The sequence below is a fragment of the Psittacula echo genome, assembly GCF_963264785.1.
Source record: "Psittacula echo genome assembly, chromosome: 22".
Lineage (NCBI taxonomy): Eukaryota > Metazoa > Chordata > Aves > Psittaciformes > Psittacidae > Psittacula > Psittacula echo.
The window spans coordinates 6,051,563-6,065,316 of record NC_137758.1 but is presented as its reverse complement, the minus strand read 5'-3'; the positions used below and the strand labels follow the sequence as shown (position 1 = coordinate 6,065,316).

At 52.9% G+C, this 13,754-nt stretch overlaps 2 protein-coding genes across 5 annotated transcripts in view; one reads left to right on the top strand and one right to left on the bottom strand.

Annotated features, from left to right (window-relative positions):
• KCTD20 (potassium channel tetramerization domain containing 20) overlaps nt 1–2,309 on the bottom strand; it is a 30,822-nt gene extending 28,513 nt beyond the window's left edge. The window contains exons 1-2 of one of the 3 annotated variants that reach the window (XM_080632700.1): nt 2,244–2,264; nt 1,073–1,170 (exon numbers count right to left, since the gene is read on the bottom strand). The gene's annotated coding sequence lies outside the window, so the exon portion shown is untranslated. Of the gene's footprint in view, nt 1–958; nt 1,030–1,072; nt 1,171–2,243 lie in introns of those variants that run through there. The other 2 variants (XM_080632701.1, XM_080632702.1) reach the window with 2 other exon arrangements.
• Nucleotides 2,310–2,732: 423 nt separating this feature from the next.
• Nucleotides 2,733–10,764, top strand: ETV7 (ETS variant transcription factor 7). 2 transcript variants are annotated; one of them, XM_080633059.1, is made up of 8 exons: nt 2,733–2,870; nt 6,213–6,330; nt 6,620–6,784; nt 7,049–7,156; nt 7,973–8,164; nt 8,787–8,929; nt 9,276–9,376; nt 9,813–10,764. In XM_080633059.1, the coding sequence occupies exons 1-8, from the start codon at nt 2,865–2,867 to the stop codon at nt 9,889–9,891; spliced, it is 912 nt and encodes a 303-aa protein (XP_080489185.1). In that variant the 5' UTR covers nt 2,733–2,864; the 3' UTR covers nt 9,892–10,764. The 2 variants fall into 2 exon arrangements, with proteins under 2 accessions (XP_080489185.1, XP_080489184.1); XM_080633058.1 differs by having other exon boundaries at nt 9,803–10,764.
• The last annotated feature ends 2,990 nt before the right edge of the window (nt 10,765–13,754 follow it).

Here is a 13,754-nt window from a genome sequence, read left to right as displayed (position 1 = left end):
TAGGACCAGTAATGAGGCTTCCTACTTCTGAGGCTCTGGAATTACTACCTTACCTTGCACTCAAAGAACTGTTACAAAACCTTTCCAGATAAAAAAGCCAACCCCAATAAACCCCCAAACCCCAATCACTTTCTCTGCCTATAGGTACATGTAATCTATATCAAACAGCTCAAATATCTTTGCTGTAACTTGTTTCTCACCCCCATTGAGAAGTATAGAAATAACTAGTTTAGTCCTTTCCACTACAACTGCTCGCAGGTAGACACCTGCAGCTTGACTGGACTCAATGAGATTCACTCAACTCTACAAAGAATAGCTACACAAAGTGGCCCAAAAATTATGTGATAAACTCCTACCAGAAGGATCACTCCTTTTAAGCCCAATTCAGACAGAAAACTCACCCCCCCCCCAATTCTAGCAGCAAAAGACAGTACTGAAAGAGATCAAAAAGGATTTTATGTGCTGCAAATAACTTGTTTTGAAACAAACACCAACTTAGCCAACCCAGCACACACCTTTTTCCATGAGAGCACAACTTTAACCTGTTCTTAAAAGCTTTAAGATAAGCTGAAATAAGTTTGGACAGTTTTCTGCACAGGCTTCACTTAGGATTAGTCTAGACAAACTGCTCCATTTCAACCATAAGATCAGACCATAGAAGAGCCTCTAACATGGATGTTATTATAGAAAATAAAGACAATTTTGACAACATGAGCAATTCTTGTACAGGCTGCTTTGCAAAGAGCATTTTTTTAAGTGACGTAAGTACAAAGAGGCTATAAACAGCATCAAGTCTATTTTACTAAAGGGTGACTGTTACCCTAATTAAAATCACTCCATTGTAACAAAGGCACGTGTAAATCCAGTGTGAAGAATATCTAACACCTCTCACAAGCAGCTTTGCCTACAGACTAAGCCACAGTTTTTGAACCCAATAATTCACTCTTCTGATGCTTACATCACTGAAAGTGCTTCGGTGAATTGACGGCAGAACTATTTATAACCCTTAAATCCAGGTGACTGTCAGCAGCGCAGCATCACAGTGCCAGCACAGGGGTAAACAAGGACACACCTCAAAAGGGAGAGCTAGGCCTCTCTGTTGATCTGCCAGACACAACCTCCTTCCGATTCACAGGTCGCGAGTCCAATGCCAGCAGAAGGAGCGTGACTCTGGGGTGAGGATAAGGAAGCACAAGGATCACAGGTGAATTTTCTGCCTTAAAGCCATAACTGACTGCAACAACAGGGTTTGTGCTTGCAGCAAAGGCATTCAAAACACTCTCCCTGCAGAGGTGTGTTCTCAGCCTCCCAGGTTTATATCCACGACTTGGCATTAGCATTACCCCTTCCTTGAAAGGCCTAAGGTCATCGAGAAGACAACACAGAGAATCCAACAGCAGGATCAGAGACAGGGAAAGGCACCACACAAAAAGGTGCCTACGAGCAGAGGCAGGCTGAGGTCTCACCTACTGCACCCATATAGGGGAAAACCCCTCAGAATGCTCCCTTTCAAACCACAGCAGGGCCAGAAAGGAGGGAGGAAAGAGAAGGTAGATTCAAACCTAAAAACGTACATAATAATAATAATACCAGACCACACACAGGAGGGCAGTGTGACCAACCAGCACCCTGAGAGGAAGATGCTTCCTGCTCTGGAGGTGGTGGTCACAAGTAGCAGCCTCAAAAAGGAGCACTGGGTGAAGTCAAGCCCCTGAGGCCTCTTACACAATCCAGGAGAAAGGAGATGCAGCGCTAACTAAAGGGAGAACAGGTCCAGTCCCCTGCCAGGCACTGTAGGAGAGGCCCGAGAGGCCCCAAAGGCCCCTCTCCAAGTGAACACGGGGCAGGTGGAAGCACTCCCTCAGTGCACACGCACACACCACAGAAGCGAAGGTCTCCCTCTACTTCCCCCCCGCCCCACAGGCCCCTCCAGAGCCCATACAGAGCAGTGCAGTCACCGCGAACCCCACAGACACTCCGTCAGCGCTCGCAGAGGAGGGGGAAGACCTCCTCGAGCTCCAAAGGCCTCCTCTGAGCCGTGAAGGGCCTCCGTTCCCTCGCACACAGCGCACGACCGGCGGCCCCAGGCCCGTAAGTCACTCTCAAAGCACCGAGAGAGCACGGAAAGGCCCCTAAAGCCTCTCCCCGGCTCACAGAGCCAGAAAGGGCTCCCACGATGCTTAAGAACCCCAGAGGGCGACGCAGGCCCCACCACCCCTCACCCGCCCTTAGGCCTCACTCACCGCGTCCCCGCCGAGGTCGCTCCCTCCGCCTGGCGGAGGGCGGGGTCCCGCCGCTAAGCCCCGCCCCTTCCGGGCCGCTTCCCGATTGGCTACGCGGTCAGAGCCGGCTGGCCAATGGGAACCGAGAGATGCTGGTGGGATGGTGAGTGCGTACGCCCTGGTATCCCCCCTCTGTGCTCCCGGTCCGGTCCCGGGCTTCATCGCATTGGGCACCCGGTCCCGCCCGGTCCGCTCCCGGTGGGGACAAAGGATGACACCGGCTATTCGAGCTGTCCTCCCGCAGCGTCCCGGGGTCGCTCCCTCCTCTGCGACTGGATGGGACCCCTGGAGAGCCGGGTCAGCCGGTGCTGCCAGCGGACGGCGCCCAAACGCCCCGGTCGGAAACGGCGGCGGCTGTGGTGAAGAAGACGCAGGGCCACAGCACCGGGAGTTGGGCGGGGGAAACCCCCGGGCCCTGGGCGCTGCCCCCGCCGCTCTCCTGCCTCCTGCCGCTGCGGCTCGTTTCGATTTCGTTTCCCGGAAGGATCGCGCTGAAGCCGCAGCGGCCGCAGGGACGGAACCCGACCGCGTCGGACACCGGGGGGTACCGCGGTGGGCACCGGCCGCCCGCCGCCACTGGGGATGCAGGTAAGAGCTGTCCCCCCCGCTCCCTCCATCCCCGCTCTGGCACCCTCAATAGGGGCTGGAAGTTGATGCTGGAGGGGCGGGATGACCGCCATCCTCCTCCAAATGGCCTCACAGAGCCTGGAGCAGCGGGCGGGCTCCATACCCCCATTTGGGACCAAGCAGAAAGCGGCTCTCACACACCGGGGGGTTCGTTTTCGTCCCCTTTTCTTTGCTTTCCCCCCTCAAACCTCTCCAAGGATAATACTTCCTCACAAAGTAAGGAAATGCTGCCATGTGGAAGCAGCAAAGCAGGGAAAAAAGCAAGAGCAGAAAACTGGTGTGAAGTGATAAAAATCAATATCAAGTACTAAAAACTCAGAAGGAATCTCTTATGCCCTAGAAATCTTTAGGAGCAGGAAAAATACCAAACACTTGTTCTGTTTTTGTTGTAAGTCCTGTTGTAAGGGAGTCACACATGGGAGGAAACTAAAATATCTTTTATTAGAGAAGTTTTAGGCAAAATACTCCGCTAATTTCTTCCACTCTGATTTTTTCCTGTATCTTATTGCTCAGAATGAATCCGAAAGGTCTCTTGTGTTCTGTTCAAAGTTTAAACTGGATTTTCAGTGGTTTCCTGTGTGTCACAGAGCTGCTTGTGCTTTGCTAAACCTCCAAGCCACGCAGCAATCACTGTCCTGCTAGCAGTGAATTGAGACACACTCATCGTCCTGCTGAAGAAAACCCCTTGCCCGTCACCAAACTCCCACATTCCTCCTGCTGGAAGGATCACAGGGAATCATAGAATGAACCAGGCTGGGAAAGCCCGTTCAGCTCATCCAGTCCAACCATTCCTCAGCACTGCCAAGGCCACCCCTAACCCATGGCACTGGGGCCTCGTCTCCACGGGCTGTGAACACTTGCAGGGACGGTGACTGCAGCCCTGCCCTGGGCAGCCTGTTCCAATGCCTGAGCACCCTCTGGGGCAGGAATTGTTCCTCAGCTCCATCTAAACCTGCCCTGGGGCAGCTTGAGGCCGGTTCCTCTTGTCCCATCCCTTGTTCCTTGGGAGCAGAGCCCAGCCCCTCCTGGCTCCATCCTCCTCCCAGGCACTTGTAGGGAGCCATCAGGTCCCCCCTGAGCCTTCTCTTCTCCAGACTGAACCCCCAGGTCCCTCAGCCCTTCCCCATCACACTGTGCTCCAGGCCCTGCACCAGCTCCGCTGCCCTTCTCTGGCCCTGCTCCAGCCCCTCAATGTCTCTCTTGTAGTGAGGGCCCAGAGCTGAACACAGGATTTGAGGTGCAGCCTCACCAGTGCCCAGTGCAGGGGGATGGTGAAATGTTTTCCCCAGAAGGATGAAGCATTTTGCTCCTGTGCTCCTGGTTCTGGGGACACCAGCTCTGCATTTAAAATACATCCGGCACCATCTGCTCTCCCATTGCACACTGTGATGTTCTTCAGCCCTGATTTTCAGGGGAGCTCAGCTCCTCTGCCCCCTTTATGCACTGAGGAGTGCTGGCTGCTCTGACCGCCTCCTAACATCCACCTGAGCGGGTGCTGGAGCTTCAGAAAATGCTATTTGTAGGCAAAACTGTTAATTTTCCAGCGAATGATGCTGAGAAATTGCTGGGATTGACATTAATAGACTTTTGAGGGAAATCATTATCTGCTTGGCTGGCAGCAATATTTCAGGATCTAGATAGGGCTGAAAGCAGGATGAGAGCTCTCTCCCGGCTCACGTGCTCCTGGTGAGATCTGGAGGCAGAGATGCTGATGATGAGGCTGCTTCTCCTCCCAGCACAGACCATCTTCCCCATTCAGTGATGCTGGAGGGACTCTTTAATGAAAAACCAAGACCAATAACTCTTGTTTGGTTGATACGCTGGAGGGAAGGGATGCCATCCAGAGGGAGCTCGACACGCTTGTGAGGTGGGCTGATGCCAACCTTATGAAGTTTAACCATGCCAAGTGCAAGGTCCTACACCTGGGTCAGAGCAATCCCAGGCACAGCTACAGGTTGGGCAGAGAAGAGATTCAGAGCAGCCCTGCAGAGAAGGACTTGGGGGTGTTGGTCGATGAGAAAATGAACATGAGCCGGCTGCAGTGTGCGCTCGCAGCCCAGAAAGCAACCGTATCCTGGGCTGCATCAAGAGGAGCGTGACCAGCAGGTCGAAGGAGGTGATCCTGCCCCTCTGCTCTGCTCTCGTGAGACCTCACTTGGAGCATTGTGTGCAGTTCTGGTGTCCTCAACATAACAAGGACATGGAACTGTTGGAACAAGTCCAGAGGAGGCCACGAGGATGCTCAGGAGCTGGAGCACCTCCTGTATGGAGCCAGGCTGAGAAAGTTGGGGCTGTTCAGCCTGGAGAAGAGAAGCTGCGTGGAGACCTCAGAGCAGCTTCCAGTGTCTGAAGGGGGACTATAGGGATGCTGTAGAGGGACTCTTCATCAGGGACTGTAGTGATAGAACAAGGGGTGATGGGTTCAAACTGAAACAGGGCAAGTTTAGATTGGATATAAGGAGGAAGTTCTTTACTGTGAGGCTGGTGAGGCACCGGAATGGGTTGCCCAGGGAAGCTGTGAATGCTCCATCCCTGGTGATGTTCAAGGCCAGGCTGGACAGAGCCTTGGGTGCCATGGTTCAGTGAGAGGTGTCCCTGCCCATGGCAGGGGGTTGGAACTGGATGAACTTAAGGTCCTTTCCAACCCAAACTATTCTATGAGTCTAAGGAGTAATTCTTGAGCTTCTGTGATTTCATGGCATGTGAGCCAGATGAGCAGACATCTCCCTAAACCATGGCATGGCTATTCCCACTTATGCCCAAATGATCCCTGGGGAAAAAGTTAGAGATCTCCTCATACAGTGTTATTAAGACAAAAATCTAAGCACTATTACCAGTTTTACTTTATTTTAATGACTGTAAGGAATTGAAGGGCTCTCCTTAAGCCTGGGCATCCAACAAGCACTTGAGGGTGCTCCTGGAAACAGAAACCAGCACAGGCACCTGGCTCTGGCAGGCTTAGCTCTGTCTTTTACTTCCCTGCAGCCATAGGGCAGTGGGGATGCGTAACCCACATCCAGAGCCTAGATGAGGGCAGGTACTAAAGGAAAGGTGCTAAAGAGCTGGGGAAAGAGAGGGGGATCTCTGGCTACTAAAGGTGTCTTGGGCAAGCAGAGATTCATCCTGAGCCTGACAAAGGACCTAAAGCCAATGTGGAAGAGCAGCACACAGCACATCATGCTGCTGTGAGAAACCAGATGGATACTTTGAGCAGTATTTACTGTAGTGGAGCCATGTCCAAAGCAAAGGCAGGACCAGAGCTGTGAATTCCCCCCCACTGATGCATTTGATCTCTTTTCCCAGGGTCAAGCAGCCATCAGCTCTCCCAGCTCTGTTGTCACAGCTTCGATACCAGCCCCATCCCAGGCCAGACACCCACCCAGCAGCGAGGGGGAGATCTTCACGCTTCCAGGCGGGCTGAGTGAGTTGATGTGGAGCAAGTCAATGCTGCTTAAAACCCCAGACGTTCCCACGGGGTGGAATATTGTGGGTACAGCCGTGGTGTCCCACCCAAAGACCGTTCCCTTTGGTCAAGGGGCACAAGATGCAGCAGTCATCAGGGTTCATTTCCTCTCTTTGGGGTGCTTTCAACTTGAGTTCTTAATCTAGAGGGAAAGTTTGGTGATAGAAAGGACCAGAGTCCCGCCTTACTCCCCCAGCAGTTTTGGAGCTGGAGACTGAGTTGTTTCAGAGGATGCCCCTGGTTTCAGGAATCCAGCCTTCTCTATGGAGCAAGGACGACGTGATCCACTGGCTAAGATGGGCTGAAACAGAGTTCTCCCTTCGGCCAGCTGACGACAGCAAGTTTGAAATGAACGGCAAAGCCCTGTGCATCCTCACCAAGGATGACTTCAGATATCGAGCTCCAAGCTCAGGTTAGACTGAGTGCAAGGGTGTTTCTGAGGCCCATCCAAGTACAGCACAAGCTGTGATATGCTGAGAAGGGCTGGATGGGTCTCAGCAGGCTTTAGCTCTGGCCAGTTTGGTGCTGGAGACACAGACAACCCTCTGCCTTTAGTCCATCTGGACTGTAAATGCTTTGGGATGGGAACAACCTCTTTGTAGCACAGAAATCTAAGCAACAACATCAACTGAGACTGTAACACTAAGTCATCTGAGCAGACTTCCCTTCCATGCAGGCGATGTGCTATATGAAATACTCCAGTACATTAAGACTCAGCGCAGAGTTCTGGTGTGCAGCCCTTTGCTGAACTCACCCTTCAGAGAAGCCAGGAGCACAGAGAAAGGTATGATGGAGAATGGCAGCTGTCCATCAAGCAGAACTTGTCGTCAGCTGCAGTGGGTTGCATGTGTCTGAGGTTTGAAGCCCAGGCAGCTGAACCCATCCCATGCTATTTGAGGGTAGCAGGGACAGTCCTGGAGGTGGCAGCCAGGTCCAACAAAGTCCAAGTCATCAAGAAAGCTTTTAGTCATAAAGCAGGTCTGGTCAGATCAGGTCTAGGTGGGTCCATGGTGGCCAGGTAAGGCTGTAGCTATGTTAGAAAGTCTATCTATGGACTGAGATCTGGACCAGAGAGGGCTGATAGTCAGGCAGAAGCCAATCCTCCTGCAGCATAGCTGGGAAAGGAATGGGGATCCAGGGCTGAGCTTAAATAGAGCTTGTGGGCCAGTGAGGAGAGGCCCAGGTGAGCCTGGTCAGGGCCAGCGAGGCTTATGTGTGCCCATAAGGGAAGTGGCTTTGCATTGAGGTGGCTCTGGGAGGGTTTTCCTCAGTTCTTTTGTCAGTTCAGCTGTAGGGTGATGGGCATCTTAAGGCTCCACAACAATTTACAGTACAAGAGTCTGTACTCTGGTGCATTCACCTATTCCAGCTTCTCTTCTGTATCTGTTCCTCACCCTCCTTGGCATCTCCTTTAATTCCTCTGGCCCTCCTGCTGCTCTTGCCTTGGGAAAATCCCAAGGTTTCCTTAGCATCCCTGTCCTCTCTCTGGGCTGATAACCAGCTTGGGCCATCCCTTCTCACTGATTTTGGAGCTTTGGAAGATCTCCTGGGACCTGCTGTAATGCACAACAGGTTTGCTTTGGTTTTGTTTTATTTCCAGGGACAGGCTGCAGTGCTGAGGCTGCTCCAGTGGCTGTTTCCTCCTGCCTGGGTTGTGCAGAACAGCCCATGTCCTGCAGCCATGCAGTGCCACTGAACCTCTCCTATCATAGCTCGGAGGGCAGCTGCAGGGAAGATGCCATCTGCTCTTTTCCTACAGCCCTGTCAGCCCCAGTGGATGGGAGAATTGCAGGTAAATATGCATTTATAGCCTGATTCCTGGGGGCAATGAGCTTGTGCTTTGTCCTGCCTGCCCATCTGTCTCACCTCGGTCTATTCCATGCAGCAGTGGGTGCTTCCTTGCCTCAACTCCCTCACCTGAAAAACTGCAGTTCCTGTTAGTGTTTTGAGATCATGGAATTCCAAACTAGTTTGTGTTGGAAGGGACTTTAAAGCTCCTCCAGCTCCAACCCCTGTCACGGGCAGGGACCCCTTCCACTGGAGCAGCTTGCTCCAAGCCCCTGTGTCCAACCTGGCCTTGAACACTGCCAGGGATGGGGCAGCCACAGCTTCTCTGGGCACCCTGGGCCAGCGCCTCAGCACCCTCACAGGGAAGAGCTTCTGCCTAAGAGCTCAGCTCAGTCTCCCCTCTGGCAGGTTAAAGCCATTCCCCTTGGCCTGTCCCTACAGGCCCTTGTCCAAAGCCCCTCTCCAGATTTCTTGTAGGCAAATAATCCATCATGAAAAGTGCTCTGCATGAGCTCTGGGCTCTTTTCTTTATTACCATTGCTAGCACGTGCAGTTCTGTTGGTGACTGACCCTCACTGGAGCCTTAGTGGGAGCTCTGTGCCTGTTTATTCTCCCCCAACACTCAGACTGCAGGTTGCTGTGGGATTATGTGTACCAGCTCCTCTCCGACAGCCGCTATGAGCCTTACATCAAGTGGGAAGATAAGGAAGCCAAGATCTTCCGGGTTGTGAACCCAAATGGGCTTGCCCAGCTCTGGGGCAACCACAAGGTAAATGCAGTTGGGAACCAATTTGTCATTCCTGGGCCTCTGCATGTTGCTTTCAGGACCTGTTCTCCAGAGCTGATGGTACAGGGATTGGGAAGGGTGAGACAACGGATGCAGGGCTGGTGAGGGATGCCAGCCTCCTGGTGATTAAGGAGGGAGGCTTTCTCATCCCCTGGGAAGCAAACTGTGACGGATATGGATGCAGGAGCAAGGCTGGGTTAGAGACCCACGCTGCAACTTGCAGTGCCCAGGAACCACCTCAAATGTCCCACGTATGGTCATGCTGCTGCAGACCCAAGCCACGTGTCAGTGCTTTTATAGAGACCTCCCAATTCTTTTCTCCTTCCAGAACCGGATGAACATGACCTATGAGAAGATGTCACGAGCGCTCAGACATTACTACAAACTCAACATCATCAAAAAGGAGCCAGGACAGAAGCTGTTATTCAGGTGAGTTGGAGCAGATCAGAGCTGCCTGGGGCACTGCAGATGGGGCATGGGAAGGTGATGGGCTCCAGATGTTAGCAGCTGCTTCATCCAGCAAGATCCCCAGGGACACCAGGTCTGAAGTTCACCTCCAGACAGAGGAAGGGGTGAAAATAAGCCAGGAGCCTCTTGGTTTCAGTGCTGGCTGCTTCCCTGGGGCTGGTTTGGAGTTAAAATGACAGCTCTGCACTGGTGAGTGCTGAGCTTTGTCTTCCAGGCTTGGTACATCCTGGGTGCAAAGCAAGAGCTGGGATCCTTAGCAAAGCCAAGGATGGCAGATGCCCTCTGGCGAGTGCCAAAGCTCAGCTGATGAAGGCAAGAGCTCCAGGATTTACAGCCTGGTTTGGGGCTGGGACATGCTCTTAAAGCCATTCAGCAAATGGATTACAGGTTTTTGAAGACTCCTGGGGAGATCATCCATGAGAAATCCAGCAAGGTGGAGCAGCTGGAGCAGGAAAGCGAGGACCAGGAAGACTTGAAAGAAGACCCACTGGAGGTTTCACCATAGGAAGTCATTGATGGTGGCACTTGCAGTGCACCACAGACTTGTGCTCTGCTGGGACTTGCCGGTGTCTCTGGTGTCTCCTGGACATGAAGCCACAGAGCTGCTTCTGCCTTTCAAAACCCACCCTGAGCCAAAGCAGTGACATCTTTGGGGCTTCCTTAGCAAAACACACCCAGAAGCTGTCCCTCAGCCCCACAGCGCAGGAGAACACAGGCTCGTCTCCTGCTCGCTTCTGTTCTGTCCTCTGGGGAGGGAGCCTGACATTTTTGCTGTGTAAATTCGGTTGCTTGTCTTTAAGGTTCAAACTTGCTGGTAAAGACCGTTCTTGCAGGAAGATGTGCTGAGTAAAGAGCACTGGAGCATGTGCTTTGGGTTGAGCATCTACCCCAGTGCTTTTGCAGCAAGTGGTGGCCCGGAGCCTGACCACACTGCTCTGGATCTGAGCCGCTTCCCAGTTTGAGAATGGACTTCCACTGCAGAGACTGCAGTCCCACTGTTCTGTGGGGTTGCTCCTGTGGTGAAGGGTGGGATTGTGCTGAGCCATCGGCCTGGATCAGGCTGAGCTGGAGCTCCAGGCTGCATGGATGCCCCAAGCTGGGTCTTGTTTTAACTCCTTTCCCTCTTTATATTCCTGTTTGTAATCAGCTGTGTTAAGTAATGTGAAGAGAAACAACAGCCAGTAATGAACATTACTCATGGTCAGAAATGTGGTTATTTGCTTGGAGTTGGAAGCAGGAATTGCAGCCACCCCCTGGCACCGTCAGTGCCCTGCGAGGAACAATTGTGTGTGTGAAATCCAAAAATAGCTACTAATATTTTCAGATGGCTTTTCCTTGAGCAAATAAAACTGGGACTGTTTAAAACTGGAACTGTAGTAGCTGTAGTACTGTAGTAGCTGGTGCAGTGCTGTGGTTTTGACTTTCGGCCTGGGAACAGCGCTGATAACACCGATGGTTTTAGTTGCTGCTCAAATGTTTACTCTGACCAAGGACTTTGTGAGTCTCATGCTCTGCCAGGGAGGAGGGGAAGCCGGGAGGAAGCAGGGACAGGACCCCTGACCCAAACTAACCAAAGAGGTATTCCATACCACAGCATGTCATGCCCAGTATATAACCGGAAGGGTTAGGTCGCTGCTCAGTTGGGCTGGGTATTGGTCGGCGGGTGGTGAGCGGTTGCATTCTCTCCCCTCGTTATTTCCCTTATCATTATTATTACTGGTGGTAGCAGCAGTGATTTGTGTTATACCTTAGTTACTGGACTGCTCTTATCTCAACCCATGGGAGTTCCATTCTTTTGATTCTCCTCCCCATCCCTCCAGGAGCCAGGGGGGAGGAAGTGGGGGGACGAAGGGGGGGGGAAATGAGAGAGTGACTGCGTGGCTGACTGAGTTTAAACCACGACAGTTGAAAATCCCGCTTCCTGATGGTTGAAGGCCTGAAACTGGGGAAATGCAAGCCTTCCTTGTTGAAAACTGGCTCCTTTGCGCACCCAGATCTTGTCCCCAAGCTTGGCAGCCCTAAACCAGAGTGCAACAGTCTGAGGTGCTCAGCAGCCAAGCATAGATTCATCCAGGTTGGAAAAGCCCTTTCAGCTCATCCAGTCCAACCGCTCCCAGCACTGCCAAGGCCACCCCTAACCCATGGCACTGAGGCCTCGTCTCCACGGGGTGTGAACACTTGCAGGGACGGTGCCTGCAGCCCTGCCCTGGGCAGCCTGTTCCAATGCCTGAGCACCCTCTGGGGCAGGAATTGTTCCTCAGCTCCATCTAAACCTGCCCTGGTGCTGCTTGATGGGTAAAGACAGTGCAAACACATGGTGTTCTGTAGCGAGGTGACAAGCGCAGGTACAGGTTGTGAAGCAGCATCGTGCTTTGTGGCTTATAGGAAAAGGTGAGTTCCTTCCAACCCTGGTTTTGCAGCACTGCAGAAACAATCCTGCTGCCTCATACCTGCTCCAGACCCTTTCCCAAGCCCAAGTTACAGTCTTGAAGCTGCATCAGCATCAACTTGGGGCAGTGATGCTGCGAGTGGGCCTGGGAGCTGTCTTGTGAAAAGCTTTGGCAGGGGTTGGTGTCTGTGGTTTCCACCAAAACTGGTTGGTACCAGCCTGAAACTGCAGCCCCCTTCGCTGTAACTGGTGCTGCTCCTGCAAAACTGCTTTACACCCATTAACTGAAGCCTGGGGATGCTGGTGGGCTGCAGGCAGCGAGAGATGGTGGTGAGACACGTGAGTGCTGGTTGCCAAAGCTTCAGCAGAGCAACGTCTCCAGAAACACTGCCTGGGAAGTTTCACTTCCAGAAAACATCACCAGCTCCTTGGCAAGCCCCAAGTGTTTGATGAGGCGAGAGATGGAGGAGAAGGAAGTGAGAAGCTCGAGGGGGTTAATGAGCAGTGACACAGTGCTTGGGAGGTCCTGACTAGGAGAAAGGGCTGGAGGTTACCCAGCACCCAGCCAAGCTGCAGCCTGGGGATGCACCGCAGCAGGAAGGTGCAGTGAAGCACCAGACCACATCCTTCTTTCCGCCTAGGGGAGAGGAAAGCCAGATCTTTCTTGGGGTGAAACCCAGCAGAGTCAGTGTAAGACCTGCCCAGCCCTGAGGGACAGCTTTGGTGCGAATGCAGACCCTTCCGTGATGGCTGTCCCATCCTGTCCCTGTGCAGCTCTTGGAATACGCACCCATGGATGTGTTTTTCTAACAAGGATGTCCTAACTTACCCTAACAAGACACTCCAGTGTTTTCTTGCTATGGAAACAGCCCTGAGGGCTCCTGAGCATCCCTCACTTCAGCCTGTCTGATTTGTTTTGCTGGAGGAGGTGACAGTTGGTGACCCCAGTGCTCTCTTCACCTGCTTTTCCTGCTATGAGTAAGGATCCCACTGGACTTGGATGGGGATTTCCCTTTTGGGAAGCTGCCAAAAGCCCTCAAGCCTCCTTGTGCTGAGTAACACGGCTCCAGAGGCATCTTGGAGGGTGCAAATCAAGGGTCACCTTTGGAAGGATGGGCTGCAATGATAAGCTCTTTCCATGCTCCCAGGAAGCCCTCGTGTCCTTCCTGGCACGATGTATCTCTTCACTGCAGTAAACAGAGGCAGAAGGGCTGTAAACCTGCTGCTTTCCTGGAACACAGACCCATCCCTTTGGGTAAACAGCTGAATAACCGCTGCTTGTGCCGGGTATTGGTGTGGGGAGGGAGAGCACGCAGCAGTCTCATGGAGACTGTCACCATGGCTGGAGTCCAGGGTGGTGGCACACGCAGGGGGGTGCCCCATAGGGACTTCTCCAAAGGTTTGCAGGTTCTGTGTTCACTGCAGGTCCCCATCTGTGCTTCAGCAGCCCCTGGTCCAGTGGTGTTTGAGTCAGGGTGATGCACAGCAGCAAATTGGATGCTGGAGAGGGACTCTTCATCAGGGACTGTAGGGACAGGACAAGGGGTGATGGGTTCAAACCCAAACAGGGGAAGTTCAGGTTGGAGATAAGGCAGAAGCTCTTCCCTGTGAGGGTGCTGAGGCGCTGGCCCAGGGTGCCCAGAGAAGCTGTGGCTGCCCCATCCCTGGCAGTGTTCAAGGCCAGGTTGGACACAGGGGCTTGGAGCAAGCTGCCCTAGGGAAAGGTGTCCCTGCCCGTGGCAGGGGTTGGAACTGGATGAGCTTTAAGGTCCCTTCCAACCCAAACCAGTCTGGGGTTCTACTCTTCTATGAACTGAGAACATTCATGCTCATGCGTGCCTGCTGCTGCCTCGCCTGGCTCATCTACTGAGCAAAGCACCTAAAATCAGTCCCAGGGCTGGAGAAAAAGGCAATTGGATTTGGGGGCTGGTGCCTGTCACCCTCTTGGGT